The 21,392-nt window shown below is 40.6% G+C and overlaps 1 protein-coding gene across 6 annotated transcripts in view; it reads right to left on the minus strand.

Annotated features, from left to right (window-relative positions):
- RBKS (ribokinase) overlaps window positions 1–21,392 on the minus strand; it is a 114,007-nt gene that overhangs the window by 47,382 nt on the left and 45,233 nt on the right. For 5 of the 6 annotated variants that reach the window (XM_017877003.1, XM_017877001.1, XM_017877007.1 and 2 more), the window contains 3 exons: window positions 20,159–20,323; window positions 9,268–9,359; window positions 4,128–4,316 (listed from right to left, as the gene is read on the minus strand). In XM_017877003.1, the coding sequence (XP_017732492.1) occupies window positions 4,128–4,316; window positions 9,268–9,359; window positions 20,159–20,323 (446 nt within the window). Of the gene's footprint in view, window positions 1–2,692; window positions 2,851–4,127; window positions 4,317–9,267; window positions 9,360–20,158; window positions 20,324–21,392 lie in introns of those variants that run through there. The other variant, XM_017877005.1, reaches the window with a different exon arrangement.

Genomic DNA, 21,392 nt, shown 5'->3' on the forward strand with positions numbered 1-21,392 from the left:
GATGTTTCCACTATCCATGTCACCCCTGACTTTTTAATAAGGGATTAGGAGGAAGAGAAAAGCGAGAAGGTTACATACCGACTGAGAGCAAGTAATACCCTCCTCACAGAAAAGTGAGAGAGCCCATTTGTTCAGAAGAAAATGCCTCCCTGGGAGCTTCTCACTCGCTACGTGAATTATCTTCTCTTTATCAGATTTACGAAGAGGCTGCACAGCTGTGTGCAGAACAGGTAAGAATTTTAATAATGAAAGTGCTGGATGAGAGGACGAAGATAGCATAAAAAAATGAGGAAGATTGTAGACCCAGAAAATCACTACCCTGGTTCCTGTCAGTGTCACTGCTGCTCCACCTGGGGGATGCCGAGAGTCCACTTACATATATTCAGTAGGGCAATTTAGTGGAGAGTCTTTATCACGAATATCCATTCATGAGTGAATTGCTTAGGTGGAGCTTTTTCGTTGTTGTTTGAAATATAATTCATGCATCATAAAATTCACTCTTTAAAAGGGTATGCTTTAGTGTTCTTTACTATTATCTACAAGCTTGTCCAACTATTACCACTGATGCCAGAACATTTTCATCACCCCAAAGAGGAACTCCATACTCATTAGTGGTCACTCTCCATCCCCTCCCAGCAACCATCAGTTGACTTCCTGTCTCTATGGATTTATAATACCTATTCTGGATATTTCATAGAAATAAAATCATAATATGTGACCTCTTATGCCTGGCTTCTTTTACTTAGTAGTATGTTTTCAAGGTGCATCCATGTCATAGCATGAATCAGTACTTCATTCCTTTTAAAAAATAATTATTTAACAATTTACCTATTTTAACATAAATAACTCAGGGCATTTAGTATCCTCACAATGTCGTACAATCACCAACTTCTTATCTAGTTTCAAAACATTTCCATTACTCTAAAGTAAAACTCCTTACCCATTAGGCAGTTTCTCCCCATTCCTCCTCCCTCTAGTCCCTGGCAACCATCCATCTATGCTCTGTATCTATGGATTGATCTATTCTGAATATTTCATTTAAATGGAATCATATAATATATAATCCTTTGTATCTAGCTTCTTTCACTTAGCATAATGCTTTGGAGCTTCATCCATGTTGTTGTATATATCAGTATTCTTTTTAATGGCTGAATAATATTCCATTGTATGGATATACCACAATTTGTTTATCCATCATCTGCTGATAAACATTGGGTTCTTTCCAATTTTTGGCTATTATGAATAATGCTGCTATGAACATTCACATACAAGTTTTTGTGGACTCATGTAAGGTTTAAGTATAAATGCCCAATCTCTCTCCATTCCCATTTTCATGAGGCAAATACTTTAAATTCTTTTAGTGGTTTCTTCTGGTAATTATCTGATGTTTCTGGCAATAAACTTATACTGCTTTTAGAAAACCAGCTTTAGGGTTGCGCACGGTGGCTCACTGCCTATAATCCTAGCACTCTAGGAGGCTGAGGTGGGCGGAATGCTTGAGCCCAGAAGTTTGAGACCATCTTGGGCAATGTGGCGAAACCCTGTCTCTGCTAAAAATATAAAAATTAGCCAGGCATGGTAGCGTGTACCTGTAGTCCCAGATACTTAGGAGACTGAGGTAGGATGATCACCTGAGCCTGGGAGGCAAAGGTTGTAGTGAGCCAAGATGGAGCCACTGCACTCCAGTCCAGGCAACAGAGTAAGAACCTGTCTCAAAAAAAAAAAAAAAAAAAAGTCAATTTTAGATATTATCTCTTGAGTTCCAATTATGGAAGATGAGCATTTAGTTTTATGTCCCCCCGTGTGCAAATGCACACTTACTTTATCCTCCCATCTTCACAATATTATTCTAATCTCCATTTTTGGTTAAATCTAGAATTGGCATTTACATTGTTATGACTATGCATTTATAGCATTTATAGCCACGTCATGTACAAAGATTATATTCACTTCATCATACTTTTTCCCCTTAGGTTCTAGATGACCTAGAAGGGAAAATTTGCTTTACTTAAACATTTTCCTTAGTTTCCTATGTACTAATTAATAGTTAATCTTCAAATTCTGCAAGAAAATGAAAAATCTCTAGATACACTAGACATTCTACTGTTTTCTTGTCAGCATCCACTTCCCTATCCTCTGATAAGAGTGATTTGAATCTGAAACCAGGGACAGGGACATGACATGAGGCACAGTGTGGGCAGGGAGTGGACCCACCTGAGCTCCAGCCCACTATGAGGAGGGCAAAGCTGACAGGGAGGGAGCCAGCGAGCAAGTGACCTGACTTGCCTGGATGACACCGTTCAACCTCTGCATTCTGCCATATCTTTACACTTTGCAATTATATGCAACAAATAAATTCTTTTTCCTGCATAAGCCTGAGTTGTGCTTCTGGTGCTTACAACCCAAAGGGGTAGTAACTAACATGGACACTGAGAATAAGGGCTGAGCTACTTCTGTGCATCTACGTAGGTCTTTGAGGAACTCTCATTTCACTTTTAGCAGGAGATGCACAGAGTCTTTTCACTTTAGGTCAGGACTTAAAGTAGTGTTAGTCTAATGGAGGATCGATTTCAGAACTAAGGATCCCCTCAAATACAGGTTCTTGTCCTTGACAAACAGAAAATAAACTAATAGTTTCAGAAACGACTAAATATGAAGACAATAGCAACACCAAGCACACTTTATCAAATACCTGGTAAAGCACATTTTGAAAGGCAACCAGGATGTTAATTTCATGTCACATAACCATTTCTTGCACTTGAATATTTTTCAGTGTATATTCACATCCAAAACTTCATCAGATCCCCTCAGCCTTCTTTTTCCATAATGACCCACATTTTGAAGTCGCTTCTAAGCATAAAACAAACCAAAATATATTTTATGAATAATTATCTATCAGTTTCTTCTAAATAAAAACCCTAAAATGTTTATTCTTCCTCAAGTCTAGTTTACTTACTTTTCTAGTCCGCTCTCCTGAATTCTGTTTTTTTTTTTTTTTTTTTGAGACGGAGTCTTGCTCTGTCACCAGGCTAGAGTGCAGCTGTGCAATCTCGGCTCACTGCAACCTCCGCCTCCTGGGTTCAAGTGATTCTCCTGCCTCAGCCTCCCAAGTAGCTGGGACTACAGGTGTGCACCACCATGCCCAGCTAAGTTTTGTATTTTTAGTAAAGACGGGGTTTCACCATGTTGGCCAGGATGTTCTCAATCTCTTGACCTCGTGATCCGCCCACCTCAGCCTCCCAAAGTGCTGGGATTACAGGCATGAAGTGGCGCCTGGCAAGCTCTTCTGAATTCTAACAATAAACAAACAATTTGTGTTTCCCTAGCTTTAGGGGAACCATGAGTCTTTTTTCTAACTTGTTTCCTTTTCATTCCTACTCTGTAGCCATGGCTTGTTCACCTAGCACACTGGTCCTTAGCACAGTACCTTACACAAAACATGTCTGTGTGGAGTCCATATGCCTAGTTTCAAATCTCCAGCTCTGTTACCTACCAGCAATGTGATCCTGTATAAGTTTCTTCATCTGCAAAATGGAAATAATACCTGTCCCATAGAATTGTTTAAAGATTAAATGAGATGTATGCAAAAGAGACACGGCAAGCATGCAGTAAATGTTAGCTGCTAGAATTTGTTGGTTAAAAGAATGATCGCTGCTTAACCAGTGCTCCTTGTTGTTCATTTCACATGAGAAGCTTGTAAGACACAGCTACTTGTTCACTGTCTAGAATCTAAGCCCTACGAGGGCAGAGACTTTGCCTTATTTATTGCTATATCCCCAGCAACTATCATATATCTGGGACATAATAGGTATTCCACAAATCCCTCCTTGTTGAATGAATGACTGGATAAATGAATGGATATAGGTAATACAGGTATAATTTTACTGCTATTCTGATTTTATGAATGAGGAAACAACGTCTCAGAGAGGTCAAGTTGCTTGCATTAAGTCCCACAGAGAGTTAGAGAGGGATTAAAACACAGTTCCCCTGCCTGGTTGTTCTTCTCTTTCACCATATCACTTACTAGGCCTTTATTTCATTATCCAAAAATTCAGGTGCAGCATCTAATTAGTTACTAAGTAACAATTTTCAAGGGCTAAACATGATTCTTAAATTTTAAAACTTACCGTGGTATCCACAGCCTTGACTTTCTCTGTGGGAATGTGCTTTGGTTCAGGTTCTGTCTGTGACAGCACCACACATCCCTCAGCCCCTAAGGTAATGATTACCACCTGGCAGCCCCTTTTCAAGAGCACTAATGCAGCCTCCCCAGCATCTGCAGCGCTGTCCACTGTGAGGCCAGTTAAAATCTCAGCCTGGAATACACAAAAGTCAACAGAAACAGTGGTGAAAATAAGTAACCTGGATCCACTTCCAGATCTGTTTTTCTAGAAAATGTCTCCCTTCTTTTTTGTAACAACCAATGCAATGGGAACCTTGATGGATACTGGTACAGGAAAATAAAGCAGTAACAGTGATGACAAAAACAATCTATAAAAGACATTCTTGGGACGACTGGGGAAATTTGAATGTGGCTTGGATATTAGATGATAGTAAGGAATTACTGACAATCTTCTTAGGTGTGATAATGGTACTGTGGTTCCTCTTAGGAGATGTATGCCGAAGTATTTGGGGTGAGGTATCATGTTGTCTGCAACTTATTCTCAACAACAAAATACTTTTTTTTCACTTACGTTTCAACAAAAACAAAACTAAGTACACACAGGGAAGAGGAAAAGCAAATATAGCAAAATGTTAACAAATGTTTAGGTGAAAGGTAGTTGTTCATTCAGCTTTTCTGCACATATAATAATTTTAATAAAGAGTTAGGGGCAACAAAGGAAATTCTATCAAAAAAAAAAAAAAAAAAAAAAAAGGAGGGTTGGAGGGGAGGCAGGAAAGGAGAAAGGAAAGGGCCACTGCCAATGATTTTGGTATAAATTGCACCTGTAAGTTTGGCACCTAAGGACATAATTCTTCCAAGCCTCTCTTGGGCCATAACCCCTCTTCTCAAATTTCCAGTTTTTGCTTTCCATGTTTGCAGACTACTCGTTTCTTTCGTTTGTTTTTGCCAGAGAAGATGGAAGCAGATTAGGAGAGGTACTGACAGGTAGCAGAAAAAGCAACGCCCTGGCATTCAGGAGACCTCGCCTACTCACTCAGTCTGTGACCTTCCCCACATCAATTACGATCTGTAAAATGAGGGAGCTTTCAACAAGATCCGTATTTTTCTCTCAATTTCTCCTTCAATATACTAATTTTTTATTCCATTCTAATGTTTATTTTTCTACCGAGTGATTTAAAAACGTTTCCATGACTATTTAGGTTTTCACGACTTCTAATTGGTTGTTTTTCATATTCGCATGTTGTTGCTTCAATTCTGTGTTTCTTTCACAAAATTTTTTCTTCTTTCATAATGAATGTTAATCTTAATTACACTATTTTAAAGTATTTTTTGCCTTGTTTATTTATTTAGAGACAGTATCTTGCTCTATTACTCCAGCTGGAGTGCTGTGGCATGATCATAGCTCACTCCAGCCTCAAATTCTTGAGCTCAAGCAATCCTTTTGCCTCAGCCTCCCACATACTGGGACTCCAGGCATGCCCCACCACACACAGCTCATCTTTTATTTTTGTAGAGACAGGATGAGGTCTCACTATGTTCCCCAGGCTGGTCTCAAACTCCTGGGTTCATGTGATTCAACTGCCTTGGCCTCCCAAAGCACTGGGATTACAGGTATGAGCCACCGCGCCGGCTGAGTTTTATTATATGAATTTCATCTTGGGCAAATTCATCTGTAGGTTGCTGATTGTGCTGCGTGAACTTTGTAGCATTATGTTTTTCATCTGCAGGCTCACTTTGCTCACTGTGAGTTGGAAAGCTGTCACACCTCAGCTCCCACCTGGTTGACGCCTGCTTTTCAGTGTTTTTTGTTTTGTTTTGTTTTGTTTTGTTTTTGTTTTGAGACAAGAGTCTTGCTCTGTCATCCAGGCTGAAGTGCAGTGGGGAGATCTCAGCTCACTACAACCTCTGCCTCCCGGGTTCACACGATTCTCCTGCTTCAGCCTCCTGAGTAGCTGGGACTACAGGCGCATGCCATCGCACCCGGCTAATTTTTGTACTTTTAGTAGAGATGGGGTTTCACCATGTTGGCCAGGATGGTCTCCATCTCCTGACCTCATGATCCACCCGCCTCGGCCTCCCAAAGTGCTGGGATTACAGGTGTGAGCCACCGTGCCTGGCCCTCAGTGGTTTTATAGTAGCTTCTGCCAGGCACACAAGAGTCTCTAAACCAGAACCAGGTATTATATTGGCAATAGGGAGTTCTTGCTCTGCTGTTTCTGGAGCTACTGCCAGTCCAGTCACTAAGTCAGTGGTTGGCTTAGTTTACTTCTTGGTCAGAGGCTGTGTCTCTGTCCTGCTAGCTCCTCAGGCTGGGAGCCTTAAATACGCTTCAGGCAGCAGGGGTAGTAGGTTCCTCCACCTTTTACTGTTAGCAGGGGAGCCACAGCCTAGCATGTATGGTTTCCATCCGTGGGCTCGGCTCCAGTCACCTATAAGTGGCACACTTTTAGTGTCCATGACCCACAGTGGGTGAACTTCCTACCACCTCTGCCTGTTTCTGGGGTTGGTGTACAGCCAGCATATCAAGGGCGGAATGCTCTGTGAGGCTGTTCCATTTCTGATCTGTGGAGTTATTTATCTTGTTTTAGAGCTTGTGAGTATCTTTTCATTGTCTTCATTAATATTTACATATCAATGGTTTGTGTTTGGAGCAGAGTATCATAAGCATGAATTTACATTATTGCTGTGATTAGAGTTCATCAATAAGAACATTAAACTTTTTTTGTTTTGAGACAGAGTCTCTCTGTAGCCCAGGCTGAAGTGCAGTGGCGCGATCTTGGCTCACTGCAACCTTCGCCTCCTAGGTTGTGGTTCAAGCAATTCTCCTGCCTCAGCCTCCTCAGTAACTGGGATTACAGGTGCATGCCACCACGCCCAGCTAATTTTTGTATTTTTAGTAGAGACGGGGTTTCACCATGTTGGCCAGGCTGGTCTTGAGCTCCTGACCTCATGATCTGCCCACCTCGGCCTCCCAAAAGTGCTGGGATTACAGGTGTGAGCCACTGCGCCTGGCCCCAGAACATTAAGCTTTTAATGTTTTTCTTTCTTCCATTAAGTTTCTGAGACCAATTTCCTTAAACACCAGAGTTCTTTCATTTATTTATTTCATAAGCATTTACTAAGTGCCAGCTATGTGCAGGTACAGTGTAGCAGATGTTATTTTCCAAAGATAACTGTATTAACCTATATCATATCACAAATCCTGGTTTTACACTGTGCCAATGACAATCTTCTAGTAAGGGGTGGGGTACTAGGGTGGACCTTCCTGCTTAAACCAATAGAATGAGTCAGAAGTGATGCCCTGTTACTTCTGAAGCTAACTCACAAAAGCCAGCATGGCTTCTGTCAGGTGTCTCCTTCTCTCGGGAAGCTGGATCCTGAAACCCAGCTACCATACTAGGAGGAAGCCCAAGTCACACATAGAGGCCATATTTACGTGTTCCGGCCAACAACCTCATTATGCCCCCAGCTGAAAGCCAGCATTAACTGTCAAGCATGTGAGTGAAGAAAACTTCCAGCTTTTGCGTCTTCCAACTGAAGCCTGGGGCATTGTGCAGGAGAGTCAAATCATGCTATCCCCTGGGTGAATTCCTGACACACAAAAACTGGGAGTGACAATAAATAATTATTGCTGTTGTAAGCCAGTACATTTTGGAGGTAGTTTATTATGCAGCAATAGATAACTATATACACAGGGATAGCCATCAGGGATATAACAGTGAATAAGACAGATGTCTCTGACCTCATAGAACTTGTAATTTAATGGAGAAGACAGAAGAAATGAATAAGTAATTTGAGGTGTGATGAGCATTTGAGTAATAAATAGAGTGCTCTTCAAGTATGTAGCAGGAAAATTTAGGCCAGTTTGGCAGTTGAGGGTACTCTAACCTCTTATTGTGAAATGGTCATTTTTCCCACAATTCCTTCTTCCTAGCATGGTGGTTGCTCAAAAATATTGCATAACCTATTGTGGTTTGTTAAAATTAGTTTCCTTGCAGCAGTCTTCTTTCTTGTTTCCTCTATGTTTTGAGAGATGAAATTATCAAGAAAGCAGGTCAAGAAATCCTAAAAGCCTTTATTCAGCCTTTAAACCAGATGGAAAATTAGGCTGGGTGCAGTGGCTCATGCTTGTAATCCCAGTACTTTGGGAGGCTGAGGCAGGAGGAATGATTTAGCCCAGGAATTTGAGATTAGTCTAGGCAACATGGCGAAATCATGTCTCTACACAAAATAAAAAAATTAGCCAAGCATGGTGGTCCCAGCAACTTGGGAGGTTGAGGCGGGTGGACTGCTTAAACCTGGGAGGTAGAGGCTGCAGTGAGCCATGATGACACCACCGCATTCCAACCTGGGTGACACAATGAGTTCCTGTTTCAAAAACAAAAAGTGGAAATTTAACTATTATGGTTCATTCATTTCTTTCTCTCCATGTTGCATTCACCGATGTGTATAGCTGCATCCCACTGACAGGCAAGAGCTCTGTTCTAATGCTGTCTGGCATATAAAAAAGCAGAAATATTGAAATTTTCTTCCTAACAATATTTAAGAAAGGATGGTACAATATCCTTTCTTATTGTACCAGTTGATAGTCTGTTCAGATGATACATCATGACACAGGGTCTTTGCTACAGAATGTAGCAGATCTTCCAGGAGTTGTACACTAATTAGGGTTGCCAGATAAAATACAGGAAGCTCAGTTAAATTTGAATTTAAGATAAATGACAGGTAATTTTACAGTATAAACTTGTTAGGTATGTTATTTATTATCCATCTGAAATTCAAATTTAACTGGACATCCTGCATTTTTACTTGCTAAACCTGGCAACTTTAATATAGTCCTCAGAATATGAAATAATTAGAAAAGAAAACAAAACACCAGTAGTGTGAGGGCAAGGAAGGGACTAAAATTAACTGAGGTTTGATAAGTGCCAGAATATGGAAGTGACTCAGAGAATCCTTTTTTTTCCCCTAGGATTTACTAATTTCCTTTTCTCCACACCTCAGTAAACTGAAAAAATCCGTTTTCACCATGCCTGAGAATTCACGTCATCAAATTGATGTGGTTAGTTCTGCCCCTTTGCTTTACCCACTTGCACGAACTTTTGGTTTCTCATAGAACGAGCAAAGCAATTCACCCTTACCTCACTTTCATTGCAGCAGAACACATCTGAAAGGGTGTAGAACCGGGGATCCAGGTCAGCAATGGCAGGGGCTGGATTGAACAATGTTTTCACTACAAAGGAATGGAAAATGGGGTGATCATTAGTTTTTATTTTTAACATGGTGCATTTACAGACATTCAGTAGGGAAAATCCCTGAGTTCATTTTTGTCTTCATCTGGTTAAACATCCACTTAGTTACGGATGTAGAGAAAAGTCTGAAATCTCAATCTCCACGACAGCTGGGTACCAATTCCCTATTTCCATTTTCTCTACTTTGCACTTTACAACATTTCAGCTTCCAGGGAAAACAGCAATATTACAGTCAATGTGATTGTAGAGTTAAGGCAAAGGCAACAAGAACATTAGAGAAAAGTAAAAATGCTGTGGCATGAAAGTACATGTGTGAATGTGAACAGGCTGGTGGACATTTTTGTGGGTTACTTTAAGGGCTTGGTTTCAAGGCTAGTTCATAAATCCATTTTCCAGGGAAGAAAAGGAGATGATATGAAATAAACAATGAAAGGTTCAGAATTTTCCTGGTGGGAACAGTAAGCAGGAAGCCATGTGCATATGCATATTTTATATACCTATGTATGCCTCCCAAATATATCACAATTACTCCTGCAAACATATGCACTTACACAAAAGCTGACCTTCTTGGCTTCTGTGAGCAATCTGGGAATACAAAAAAAAAGATTGAGAAAGGAGGAGGAATTCAATCAGAGGCTGGTGCTAGCTCAGACTGATAGGCTACAAGAGAAGGAGAGATGGGAATAGCAGACACAGGGAAATGAGAATATCATGGCCTTTTTTCAGAGGGAGGAAAGTGAGGCTCAGAAAGATAAGGTCATACGTCTCAGGTTATACACTGGGACACAGTTAAGATGGACCCCTACTCAGGGTCCTCTGGCTTTAAGTTCAGAGTTTAAACTCTAAAAAACTCTAAAAAAACTTTAAACTAAAAAAAGCGGCCTCTCTAGGCCAGGACTCTGTCCACACCTACACATGCCTCAGTGACAATTCACAATATTTTAAAACACCCTTTGATTTGGGACTTTGTAAATGTAGATATGTATATTTCAAGTCTTTAGAAATTACATTCATAGGAAGCTCCTTCTTTGTCAAAGCACTTATTCACTTGAGTACTCAACTAGATTGGTTAGTCTTCTTTTTCTCAACCCAGGTCCACTGACTTGCATGTTAAGTAGTCTCATTTGACTACAGACCCATAGTGTAAAAATCTCTAGCTGCAGTTCTCAGAAACTTCAAGAACAGTGGTTTGCAAACTTGGTTGCATATCAGCATCACTAGGAGAGCTTGTGAAAATGCCTGATTTCTAGGACTGACCTCAAACCCACTGAATCAGAATCTCTGGGGGAATTCTGCATGTTTACAAGTTCTCCAGGAGGCTCTCACATAGCTAGCTTGGCACTAATCCATTCCACATTCTTGGGGACATGCTAATCAGCACGTGGCTAATGAAAACTGTCTACTACTTCAGCCTGGTGAGGACATCTAGTCTACTTCTGCAACTTCCTTGGTCTTACCTAACATTTTAAGCATTTTGATTCAGTCAGTGGGTCTTGTCCAGTATAGGCTAACACTATTCCCACATTTTTGTTACTTTAGAATCCAGAATGTCCACCCACAGAAATTCTATGGTATATTTTGGCTGCTCAGATTTTGTATAGAGTTATTGTGCAGCTTAAATTAGAAAATGGATGTAAAAGCCTAGTGTAAACTCTAATCTGCTGTACAAATGTAAAGGATTATTACTATTATTATATTGTCCTTTACAGATAGCCCAACACCCCCGCCTGTCCACCCATCTCTTCTGCCTTCTTCTGGAGTTTGTAGCCTGGCAACAGTCTCTCTCATTGGTTCTCTCACTTCTGAGAGGTCTTAGAGATGTCAATTACACATAAAGACTCTCATTGTCCCGTATTCTAACACATCACTTAAACTTTTTAGGTTTTCAGAACAATATACTGTTCCCAATTTTCCTCAAGCATTAAGTGGAAACAGCTGCTCACCTAGCACATTCATCAGCATTTGAGCACGGATTAGAGCAAGCTACAAGTGTGGAACAACATGGTAGAGCCATTCTTAAAGGATCATTTTTTTCCCTCAAAAGATGCCTGGTCCCGCAATTCCTTTTCTAAATCCATCCTATAGAAATCCATAAGCATACAAAGATGATATACAATGTTGTTTGTATAGCCCTGTTTGCAATAGAAAACACAAAAAGAAACCAACGCATTTATTAAAGGGGATTGGTTTAAAAAATTATGACATAGGCCGGGCTCAACAGCTCATGCCTGTAATCCCAGCAATTTGGGAAGCTGAGGCGGGTGGATCACCTGAGGTCAGGAGTTTGAGACCAGCCTGACCAACAGGGTAAAACTCTGTCTTCACTAAAAGTACACAAATTAGCCGGGCATGGTGGTGCGTGACTGTAATCCCAGCTACTCTAGAGGCTGGGGCAGGAGAATCACTTGAACCCGGGAGGCGGAGGCTGCAGTGAGCCGAGATCGCGTCATTGCACTCCAGCCTGCACAACAAGAGTGAAACTCTGTCTCAAAAAAAAAAAAAGAATTATGACACATGCCTAATGTAAATCACTACAGTTGTTAAAAAGAGTAAAGTAGATTTCCGTTTGTCAAAGAAAGACTTCTATAATTTCTTTATAAGTGAACAAGGCAGTTTTGTACTACCCACCCCCAACTTTTTGAGATGGCTCTGTCACCCAGGCTGGAGTATAGTGGTGCAATCTTGGCTCACTGCAACCTCCACTTCCCAGACTCAAGTGATCCCCCCACCTTAGCCTCCCAAGAAGATGGGACTACTGTGCCCGTCACCATGCCTGGGCAATTTTTTTCTTTTTCTTTTTCTTTTTTTGGTAGAGAGGAGGTTTTGCCATGTTGCCTAGGCTGTTCTTGAACTCCTGGGCTCAAGCGATCCTCACAGTTTGGCCTCCCAAAATGCTAAGATTACAGGTGTGAGCCACCATGCCCAGCCTATTCTCCCTTTTTATTAAGAACAAATAACAAACTCACATAACTATATGTGTATTTATATTTATACACTTACACAGAAGAAAAAAATGTCAGAGAGGTTTCTCACTAAACTAATGAGCCATTAGTTATAAAAAACTGATGGGACTAAATTTGACTACAGGTTAAGTGCTGTATGTAGCAAAGACAACACTCTTAAAACATACAGTATCTGGCCGGGTGCAGTGGCTCACGCATGTAATCCCAGCACTTTGGGAGGCTGAGTTGGGCAGATCACAAGGTCAAGAGATCAAGGCCATCCTGGCCAACATGGTGAAACCCTGTCTCTACTAAAAATACAAAAATTAACTGGGCGTGGTGGCACATGCCTGTAGTCCCAGCTACTCAGGAGGCTGAGGCAGGAGAATCGCTTGAACCTGGGAGGCGGAGGGTGTGGTGAGCTGAGATCACACCACTGCACTCCAGCCTGCGGTGAGCTGAGATCACACCACTGCACTCCAGCCTGGTGACAGAGTGAGACTCTGTCTCAAAAAAAAAAAAAAAAAAAAAAAATTATCTTACATCAAAAAAAAGGTATACTAAAAATGAAATGTAACATCTGGGTTTTGCTTCAACATAATCCAAGGTGGCAGTGCGGGGTAGGGAGCCATGAGGCAGGATACAGACAAAACAAGATTGGCCATGTGTGACAAAAACAAGCAATGGGGAAAAGATTCCCTATTTAATGAATGATGCTGGAATACTGGCTAGCCATATGCAGAAGAAAGAAACTAGACCTTTATCTTCCACCGTATACAAAAGTTAACTCAAGATGGATTAAATATTTTAAATGTAAGACCTCAAACTATAAAAATCCTAGAAGAAAGCTTAGTAAATACCCTTTTTGACACTGGCATTGGCAAAGAATTTTGGCTAAGTCCCCAAAGCAACTGTAACAAAACAAAATTGACAAGTGGGACTTTAAATTAAACTAAACAGCTTCTGCATATAGCAAAAGAAATGGTCAATAGAGTAAACAGAAAACCTAGAGAATGGGAGAAAATAGTTGCAAACTATGCATCTGACAAAGGTCTAATATGCAGAATCTATGAGGAACTTACATAAATCGACAAGTAAAAAACAACTCTATTAAAAAATGGGCAAAGGACATGAACAGACATTTCTCAAAAGAAGACATACGAGTGGGCCAACAAACATATGAAAAACTACTCATCATTTCACTCATCATCAGAGAAATGCAAATCACACTATAATGAGACACCATCTCCCACCAATCAAAACAGCTATTATTAAAAAGTCAAGGGCTGGCCGTGGTGGCTCACACCTGTAATCCCAGCACTTTGAGAGGCCGAGGCGGGCAGACCACGAGGTCAGGAGATTGAGACCATTCTGGCTAACATGGTGAAACCCTGTCTCTACTAAAAATATAAAAATATTAGCTGGGCATGGTGGCAGGTGCCTGTAGTCCCAGCCACTCGGGAGGCTGAGGCAGGAGAATGGTGTGAATCCAGGAGATGGAGCTTGCAGTGAGCCGAGATCGTGCCACTGCACTCCAGCCTGGGTGATAGAGTGAGACTCCATCTCAAAAAAAAAAAAAAAAAAAAAAGTCAAAACACAACAGATGCTGGTGAGGCTGCAGAGAGAAGGAAACACTTATACACTGTTGGCAAGAATATAACTTAGTTCAGCCACGTAGAAAGCAGTTTGGAGATTGATTTTCAAATAACTTAAAAGAGAGCTACCATTTGATCCAGCAATCCTATGCCTGGGTACATACCCAAAGGAAAACAGATCATTATACCAAAAAGAAACATGTACTTGTATGTTCATCACCATGCTAGTCACAATAGCAAAGACATGGAATCAACCTAGGTGCCCATCAATGGTAGACTGGATAAAGAAAATGTGGTACATATACACATGGAATACTATGTAGCCATAAAAAAGAATGAAGTCATGTCCTTGGCAGCAACATGGATGGAGCTGGAGGCCATAATCCTAATCAAATTAAAACAGGAACAGAAAACCAAATACCACATGTATTCACTTATAAGTGGGAGCTAAATATTGAGTATGCATGGACAGAAAGATGGGAACAACAGACACTACAGAGTACTGGAGCAGGGAGGGGCACAGGTTGAAAAGTTACCTATTGGGTACGGTGCTCCCTACCTGGGCGCAATATTCCTATGTAACAAATCTGTATATGAGGGCCCGGCACGGTGGCTCATGCCTGTAATCCCAGTACTTTGGGAAGTTAGGGTAGGCGGATCACCTGAGGTAAGGAGTTCAAGACCAGCCCGGCCAACATGGTAAAGCCCCGTCTCTANAGAAAATGTGGTACATATACACATGGAATACTATGTAGCCATAAAAAAGAATGAAGTCATGTCCTTGGCAGCAACATGGATGGAGCTGGAGGCCATAATCCTAATCAAATTAAAACAGGAACAGAAAACCAAATACCACATGTATTCACTTATAAGTGGGAGCTAAATATTGAGTATGCATGGACAGAAAGATGGGAACAACAGACACTACAGAGTACTGGAGCAGGGAGGGGCACAGGTTGAAAAGTTACCTATTGGGTACGGTGCTCCCTACCTGGGCGCAATATTCCTATGTAACAAATCTGTATATGAGGGCCCGGCACGGTGGCTCATGCCTGTAATCCCAGTACTTTGGGAAGTTAGGGTAGGCGGATCACCTGAGGTAAGGAGTTCAAGACCAGCCCGGCCAACATGGTAAAGCCCCGTCTCTATTAAAAATACAAAAATTAGCTGGGTGTGGTGGTGCAGGCCTGTAATCCCGGCTACTCTGGAGGCTGAGGCATAACAATCACTTGAATCTGGGAGGTGGAGGCTGCAGTGAGCCGAGATCATGCCACTGCACTCCAGCCTGGGTGGGCAGAGCAACACTCTATCTCAAACAAACAAGAAAAACAAAATCAAAACAAAAACAAGTATGCACATGTACCCCACCGTGTCTAAAATAAAAGATTGAATTTAAAAGTAGAAAAAAAGACTGGCCACATGTTGGTAATTGTTGAAGCTAAATGATAGTATAGATAGGTTTACCATACTATTCTCTGTATGTCTATATATATTTGAAAATTTCCATAATAAAAACAAATTTTAAGGAAACAATTACATTAAAATTTAAGTATCAATTGATAGAATAAGGAATTCTATAATTTTACTGTAAATACTGTATAAAAATCAATCAATCTTATTTGCCTGTACTTTACTGAGGGACAGCATTCTTCAATAGCATTCTTCAATACATAGGCTTAGAGTCTGACTAGTAACTAAATTTAGAGGAAAAGTGTAAATGCCATAAAGAAAGGATTCTTCTCGGCTTGTGCTACCACAAATAAGCATACTCTACCACGATGAAAGAAACATAAATTAGCAGATGCAGCTAATCAAAGAATGCAAATCTGTAATAGACAAGGTGGAAGCCATTATGTCATCCTGGGACCAGGCAGAGCTAGAGAACACAGAATGTACCATGGAGTAACTTGGAGTTGCAGAGGTGACTGGCAGCACCCAACAGTAATTATTATTAATTGTAGTGTCAGATGAACTAAACTCCTAGTTAAGATCTTAACTGCATGTTAATGGATAGCACAATAACGTCAGTAAGGAACTGGTGAGGCCTGGAGGAGCAGTTGTATAGGCTAAGGCAGGAAAACGAGGCAGAAACTCTTTATGGTGTTGTCATGGATGGCAGGGGCTGGACAGTTAGGAAGGCCCTAATAATTAGTTCAGAGAAACCAGGGAAGAAAATCACCCTAAGTGAAGACACTGCAAGCATGTTGGGATAGTCAAAATACTGGCTTTGCTGTCCATTACTCCAGAGGCTCTTTTCTGTGACTTGAGCAGCAAAAACACTCAAAGCTTGGGCTATGTGCTGGACAATGTCACTGTGAAAGTCTGGATGACCAGACAAGAAGTTTTGCTTGCCAAAGGCAAAAGGACTGAAGTGGCATTAAAAGATACTTTGTATCATACTGATAATTTAACTTTGGCAATTTTACAATCTCAATTATTTATAATTGTTCATGTACTGTTCCATTTGCTTGGAAATGGATATAAAGACCAGAACCAACATGCATAATTTCATCACAAGCAGCTGCAGCATTGGCTCTTCGGTGGGCCTACCTCATAGCATTGTGGCCTGGTGAGGATGGGGGCTATACAGGGCTACCGATTTTTGGTGTTTTAGCTGCTATGTCTTTAAAATCGATGCTTTCATTTTGATAGAGACAGAGAGTTTTGAGACAGTATATTCAAAGATGTAGGGATCTTTTCCTCTGGATTTTCATAACTGATATATTAGCATAATCTAGTTATACAATGTGCTTAATTCAAAATTCACTACTTGTAAGCAGTAAAGATAATAGAACTGTGATAACAAAACCCATAGATGATGATGACAATGATGACTTTATCATCTTTCTTGAAGATGGAATAATTCTGTTCAGCACATAGGCAGCTTCCTGGGGCAAAGGGTAGGGCGCTCAATGCCTAAGAGATCATTAAGCCCACTCTGCTCTGGGATCAGTCCAAAGTGACATGAAAGAACCCTGAGAGCTGTCAGCCCAATTCTGGTTTCACAGAAGAAGAAAGTGATGTCCGGAGTGAGGAACTGACTTACTTGACTGAGATCCCCTATTTGCTGATTGATTATGAATTTAAAGCCATATTTCATGATTCTCAAACCAATGCTCTCCTTTCATTATACCAATCTTCTTCTTCTTCTTTTTTTTTGAGACGGAGCCTCGCTCTGTCGCCCAGACTGGAGTGCAGTGGCGCGATCTCGGCTCACTGCAAGTTCTTTCTCCCGGGTTCACACCATTCTCCCATCTCAGCCTCCTCAGTAGCTGGGACTACAGGCACCCGCCACCACGCCCGGCTAATTTTTTTGTATTTTGAGTAGAGATAGGGTTTCACTGTGTTAGCTAGGATGGTCTCAATCTCCTGACCTCGTGATCTGCCCACCTTGGCCTCCCAAAGTGCTGGGATACTGCTCTTCTTGCATATGAGAATGATGATGCATTACACACACACACACACACACACACACACACACACACACACACACACACACACACACTCCCTCCTCATGGAATAGAATCTAAGCTGCATCTGGTTAGTATCTACCAAATTGGGACTAGCTGACTTGGCCAGAGAAAGCCGCCTGACTGGAGGACTTCTGGACAGATGAGTGTGTGTGCTTGTGTGCATGTATGTTTGTGTGTGTGCGCGTGCGCGCATGTGTGTGTTCTGTTGGGGTCACAGTGCTGAAAACACTTCAGAGCCTCTTCTCTGTTTCTTGAGCAGAAAGACACATAAAGCTCAGGCCACGTGCTAGACAGTGTTAACATTTATGGACTTGACTTTCCTAGAGATACTCTTCATAAAGGCTCAGTTTGTTGGAATCAATGGGTTGTGGCAGTTTGAAGTGCGGTTTAAACTAGGAGACAGAACTTGGGTCTTAGAGTCTGAAATCACGGTTTCCTTAACCTAAAGTGTGACACTGGTTGAACAAATGACTTAACTTCTCAGTCTCAGTCTTCTCACCGTTAATCTGAGAGAACACTACCTGCCATATCTTTGTCATAACGTTTTTCTGAGGATAAAATGTGTAAGAAAGTACTTCATAAGCTATAAAGTACATATAAATGCATGGTATTACTATTTCTGATATTATTATATAAGGAAGTTCATGCAGAATTAATAGCCAGGCATGCTGGCTCTTCGTAAAAGTGTGAAGTAGGCCAAGTGGTCTATGACCCACTGTTACCTACCCACCTTCCTGCTGCCCTGGGTCCTCCAGCTCCCAAATGGAAATGCTATACGGAAGGGGATGGAGGGAGCCTTTCTGGACCCAACCCAATGACAGCCCCAGGGTAGGCTGCCTGCCCATCTGGATTACTCTATTTTCACCTGTGAAAGGTTAGATCCTCAACTGTGGCTGCCGTACCTTTCTCTCCTTCACAGGCTGGGTAGGTAACAGGCAACTAGACTAGGACAGAGGAAACAGTGATCTCTGAGCAGCAAGGGATAGTAGGAAAAAAAGAGAAGTTACACGAGAATATGCTTTGATCTATACAAAGAAAGACAAGAGCAGGAGCAGGGTGGCACCCTGTATTCACATCACTCTGCTGAGATGGGCACAGTGCAGAGAATGCGTAACCATAAGCACTAGACTTTACTGTGACACTCCAAGAAAATGGAACCAAATGGGTTTTGGCTTAGAATTCTTTCTGACAGCTTCAAGTCCATTAAAAATACACTAAATGTCAGTGAAAATTTACCACAGCATGTTATTTTGCCAAGAGGAAAATTTGTGAAATCAGGACGAACATTTAAAAATTCTCCACGAAATCATTTCACTGACTTATTTTCCATTTATTTCTATGTAGAACACTGTACACTTCGGGAGAAATCACTTATATAAACACATACACACATACACACTGTTCTTTTTCTTTTTTCTTTTTAGTTTTGTATCTTGAGAAAAAGTCAATGTGGTTCTCTATTCTCTACCTTATTCTTAAAAAAATCACAGAACTATTGCCACAATATCAAGAAGTCATCATGTTAGAGTGGCTACTATTTATTTTGATTTTTTTCACTAAATGATGCTTGATCAGGATATTATCCTAACTTTAAAGACAGAAGTGGATGGAAGAGAAAAAAATTGGGATTTACCACCATGTACTACACCATGCTTGGCATCATATTTTATTTTATTCCATCCTTAGAACAATTCTGCAGATGGAGTATTTCTACATGCATTTTACTGACAAGGCTCAGACAAATCAGGTAATTCTGCTAGGACCACGAGACTGACAGGGACAGAAATGGGATTCTAATTCAGAAGATGCTTTCCCCACTAGTCAGTGGTGAAAAAGAAGCAAACAAAGAAATTATCTTAAAAAGTCTGTTATTTGCTGGAGGCGAGAGCAGAGGAGTGAGTGGGAGAACAGATGAATCAAGATTAGCTACAGGTTGATAACTGGAAGCTGGGTGATGGATTTCATCGTACAATTCTGCTGCTTTTGTAGTTTTGAAAATTGCCAAAATCAGAGGTCAAACAAAAGAGGCAATGTCAATGGACATTGATAACATAGAAAATATTACATATAAACACTTTTTGTTGTTTATTGAAAATGATAAAGTTTTATGAAAAGGAGAAAAAAATCTAATCTTCAATTCCTAGAGACGTTTGTCAAAAAGTAACTGGGCTGCCCCAGTTATTTTGTATGTATGTATGTATTTGTAGGTATGTATTTGTATGTATGTATTTGTATGTATGTATGTATTTGTATGTATGTATATATTTGTATGTATGACATGCAGCTTGACTTCTGCTTCTCAGAGTAGAAAACATTTCACCACCTAATGTGTACCTTGGACAAGCGGCTGCTTCAGGGATTCTTTTTTTTTTTTGCGATGGAGTCTCGCTCTTATCACCTAGGCTGGAGTGCAGCAGTGCGATCTCAGCTCACTGCAACCTCCACCTCCCGGGTTCAAGCGATTCTTCTACCTCAGCCTCCTAAGTAGCTGGGATTACAGGAATTCTAATTCTACTTGTACCATTTCTGCCAACTACATTGAAGATTTATATGGAGGGATCTTGGAAATGCTACTCATGTTTTTTTTAACCGTTTGTAAGGTTCTCTAACATTATCAAGAACCACAAGACTGTGAATCTCACAGATGGAAGAAAGAATATTTTACTACAGAAAGAGTATTGCTTTGCTTAACTTAAAATTAAGATGGCTAACTTTAATTAAGATGGCGATAAAAGCTTTTATAGAAACAATGACAAATATGTATAATTACCTCCACTCCTGCGGGCCATTATTAGGGCTTCCAAAGAAGTTGCTGGAGTTATTTCGAGTTGGCAGACCACGACTTTGGCTCTACTAATGACATTGGCTGCTGCCCTCAGGTCCTCCGTATTCAAAAGTAAATTTGCTTCAGCCACTATGACAATGATATTCTGGCCTATAAAGAAATTGCGCCTATTTATATTAAAACTAAACAAAGCCAAGCAATGATATTCTGCAGTGTCATGAATACAATCACCCTTGTAAAGTCATTATACAAAATGTGTTGTAAGTATTAATTTTAACATTTCTAGGTTATTCAGCTTGAATTTTGAGTTCCAAATGTATCTTTTGTAATATCTCTGTAAGATTCACATTATTCTGATCACCTTAAGCAAAATCTTAAAAAGATTTTCCCAATATTCTTATATATAAAGAATATTAGTTGAGAAATGACATATAACACACTTTAAACATTTCTTCTATAGAAAATAGCTGGTGTATGTATGTGGTAAAGGTTCTGAATCCTAAACGACAGATGCCATAGAGACTAATATAAATAGGAATAAACTTGTATGACACTGTAGTACGCAAGTAGTTCATGTGTACCCTATGGTATTCTAAAAAGTGATGCTGTCAATCAAAACACATTTTAAATATCTAACAGATAGAAAATTGTATCAGATATAGAAGAGAGAGGGATACCTGGCTTACACTACAATGGATCAAACAGAAACAGAACTAAGGATTCCGATATATTCTTATTACTTGGACCTGCTGTCTCTAATCCCACCTGAATGAGGGAGGGGTGGTGGTGCATTTCATCTGTAAGGTGAACCCTTAAGAGCTGTGCTGTCCAATATGGTAGTCATGAGCACAAGCCCCACATGGCCATTGAACATTTGAAATGTGGCTAGTCCTGGCTGGGCATAGTGGCTCATACCTATAATTTCTAGCACTTTGGGAGGCCGAGGTGGGCAGATCACTTGAGGTCAGGAGTTCAAGACCAGCCTGGTCAAATGGTGAAAACCCATCTCTACTAAAATTACAAAAATTAGCTGGACATGGTGGTATGTGCCTGCAGTCCCAGCTACTCGGGAACCTGAGGTGTGAGAATCGCTTGAACCTGGGAGACAGAGGTAGCAGTGACCTGAGGTCACGTCACTGTATTTCAGCCTGGGCAAGAGTGAGTGAGACTCTGTTTCAACAACAACAAAAAAAAAAAAAAAAAAAAAAAAAAAAAAAAA

Source organism: Rhinopithecus bieti, unplaced genomic scaffold (assembly GCF_001698545.2).
Source record: "Rhinopithecus bieti isolate Rb0 unplaced genomic scaffold, ASM169854v2 scaffold_7681, whole genome shotgun sequence".
Taxonomy (NCBI): Eukaryota; Metazoa; Chordata; class Mammalia; order Primates; family Cercopithecidae; genus Rhinopithecus; species Rhinopithecus bieti.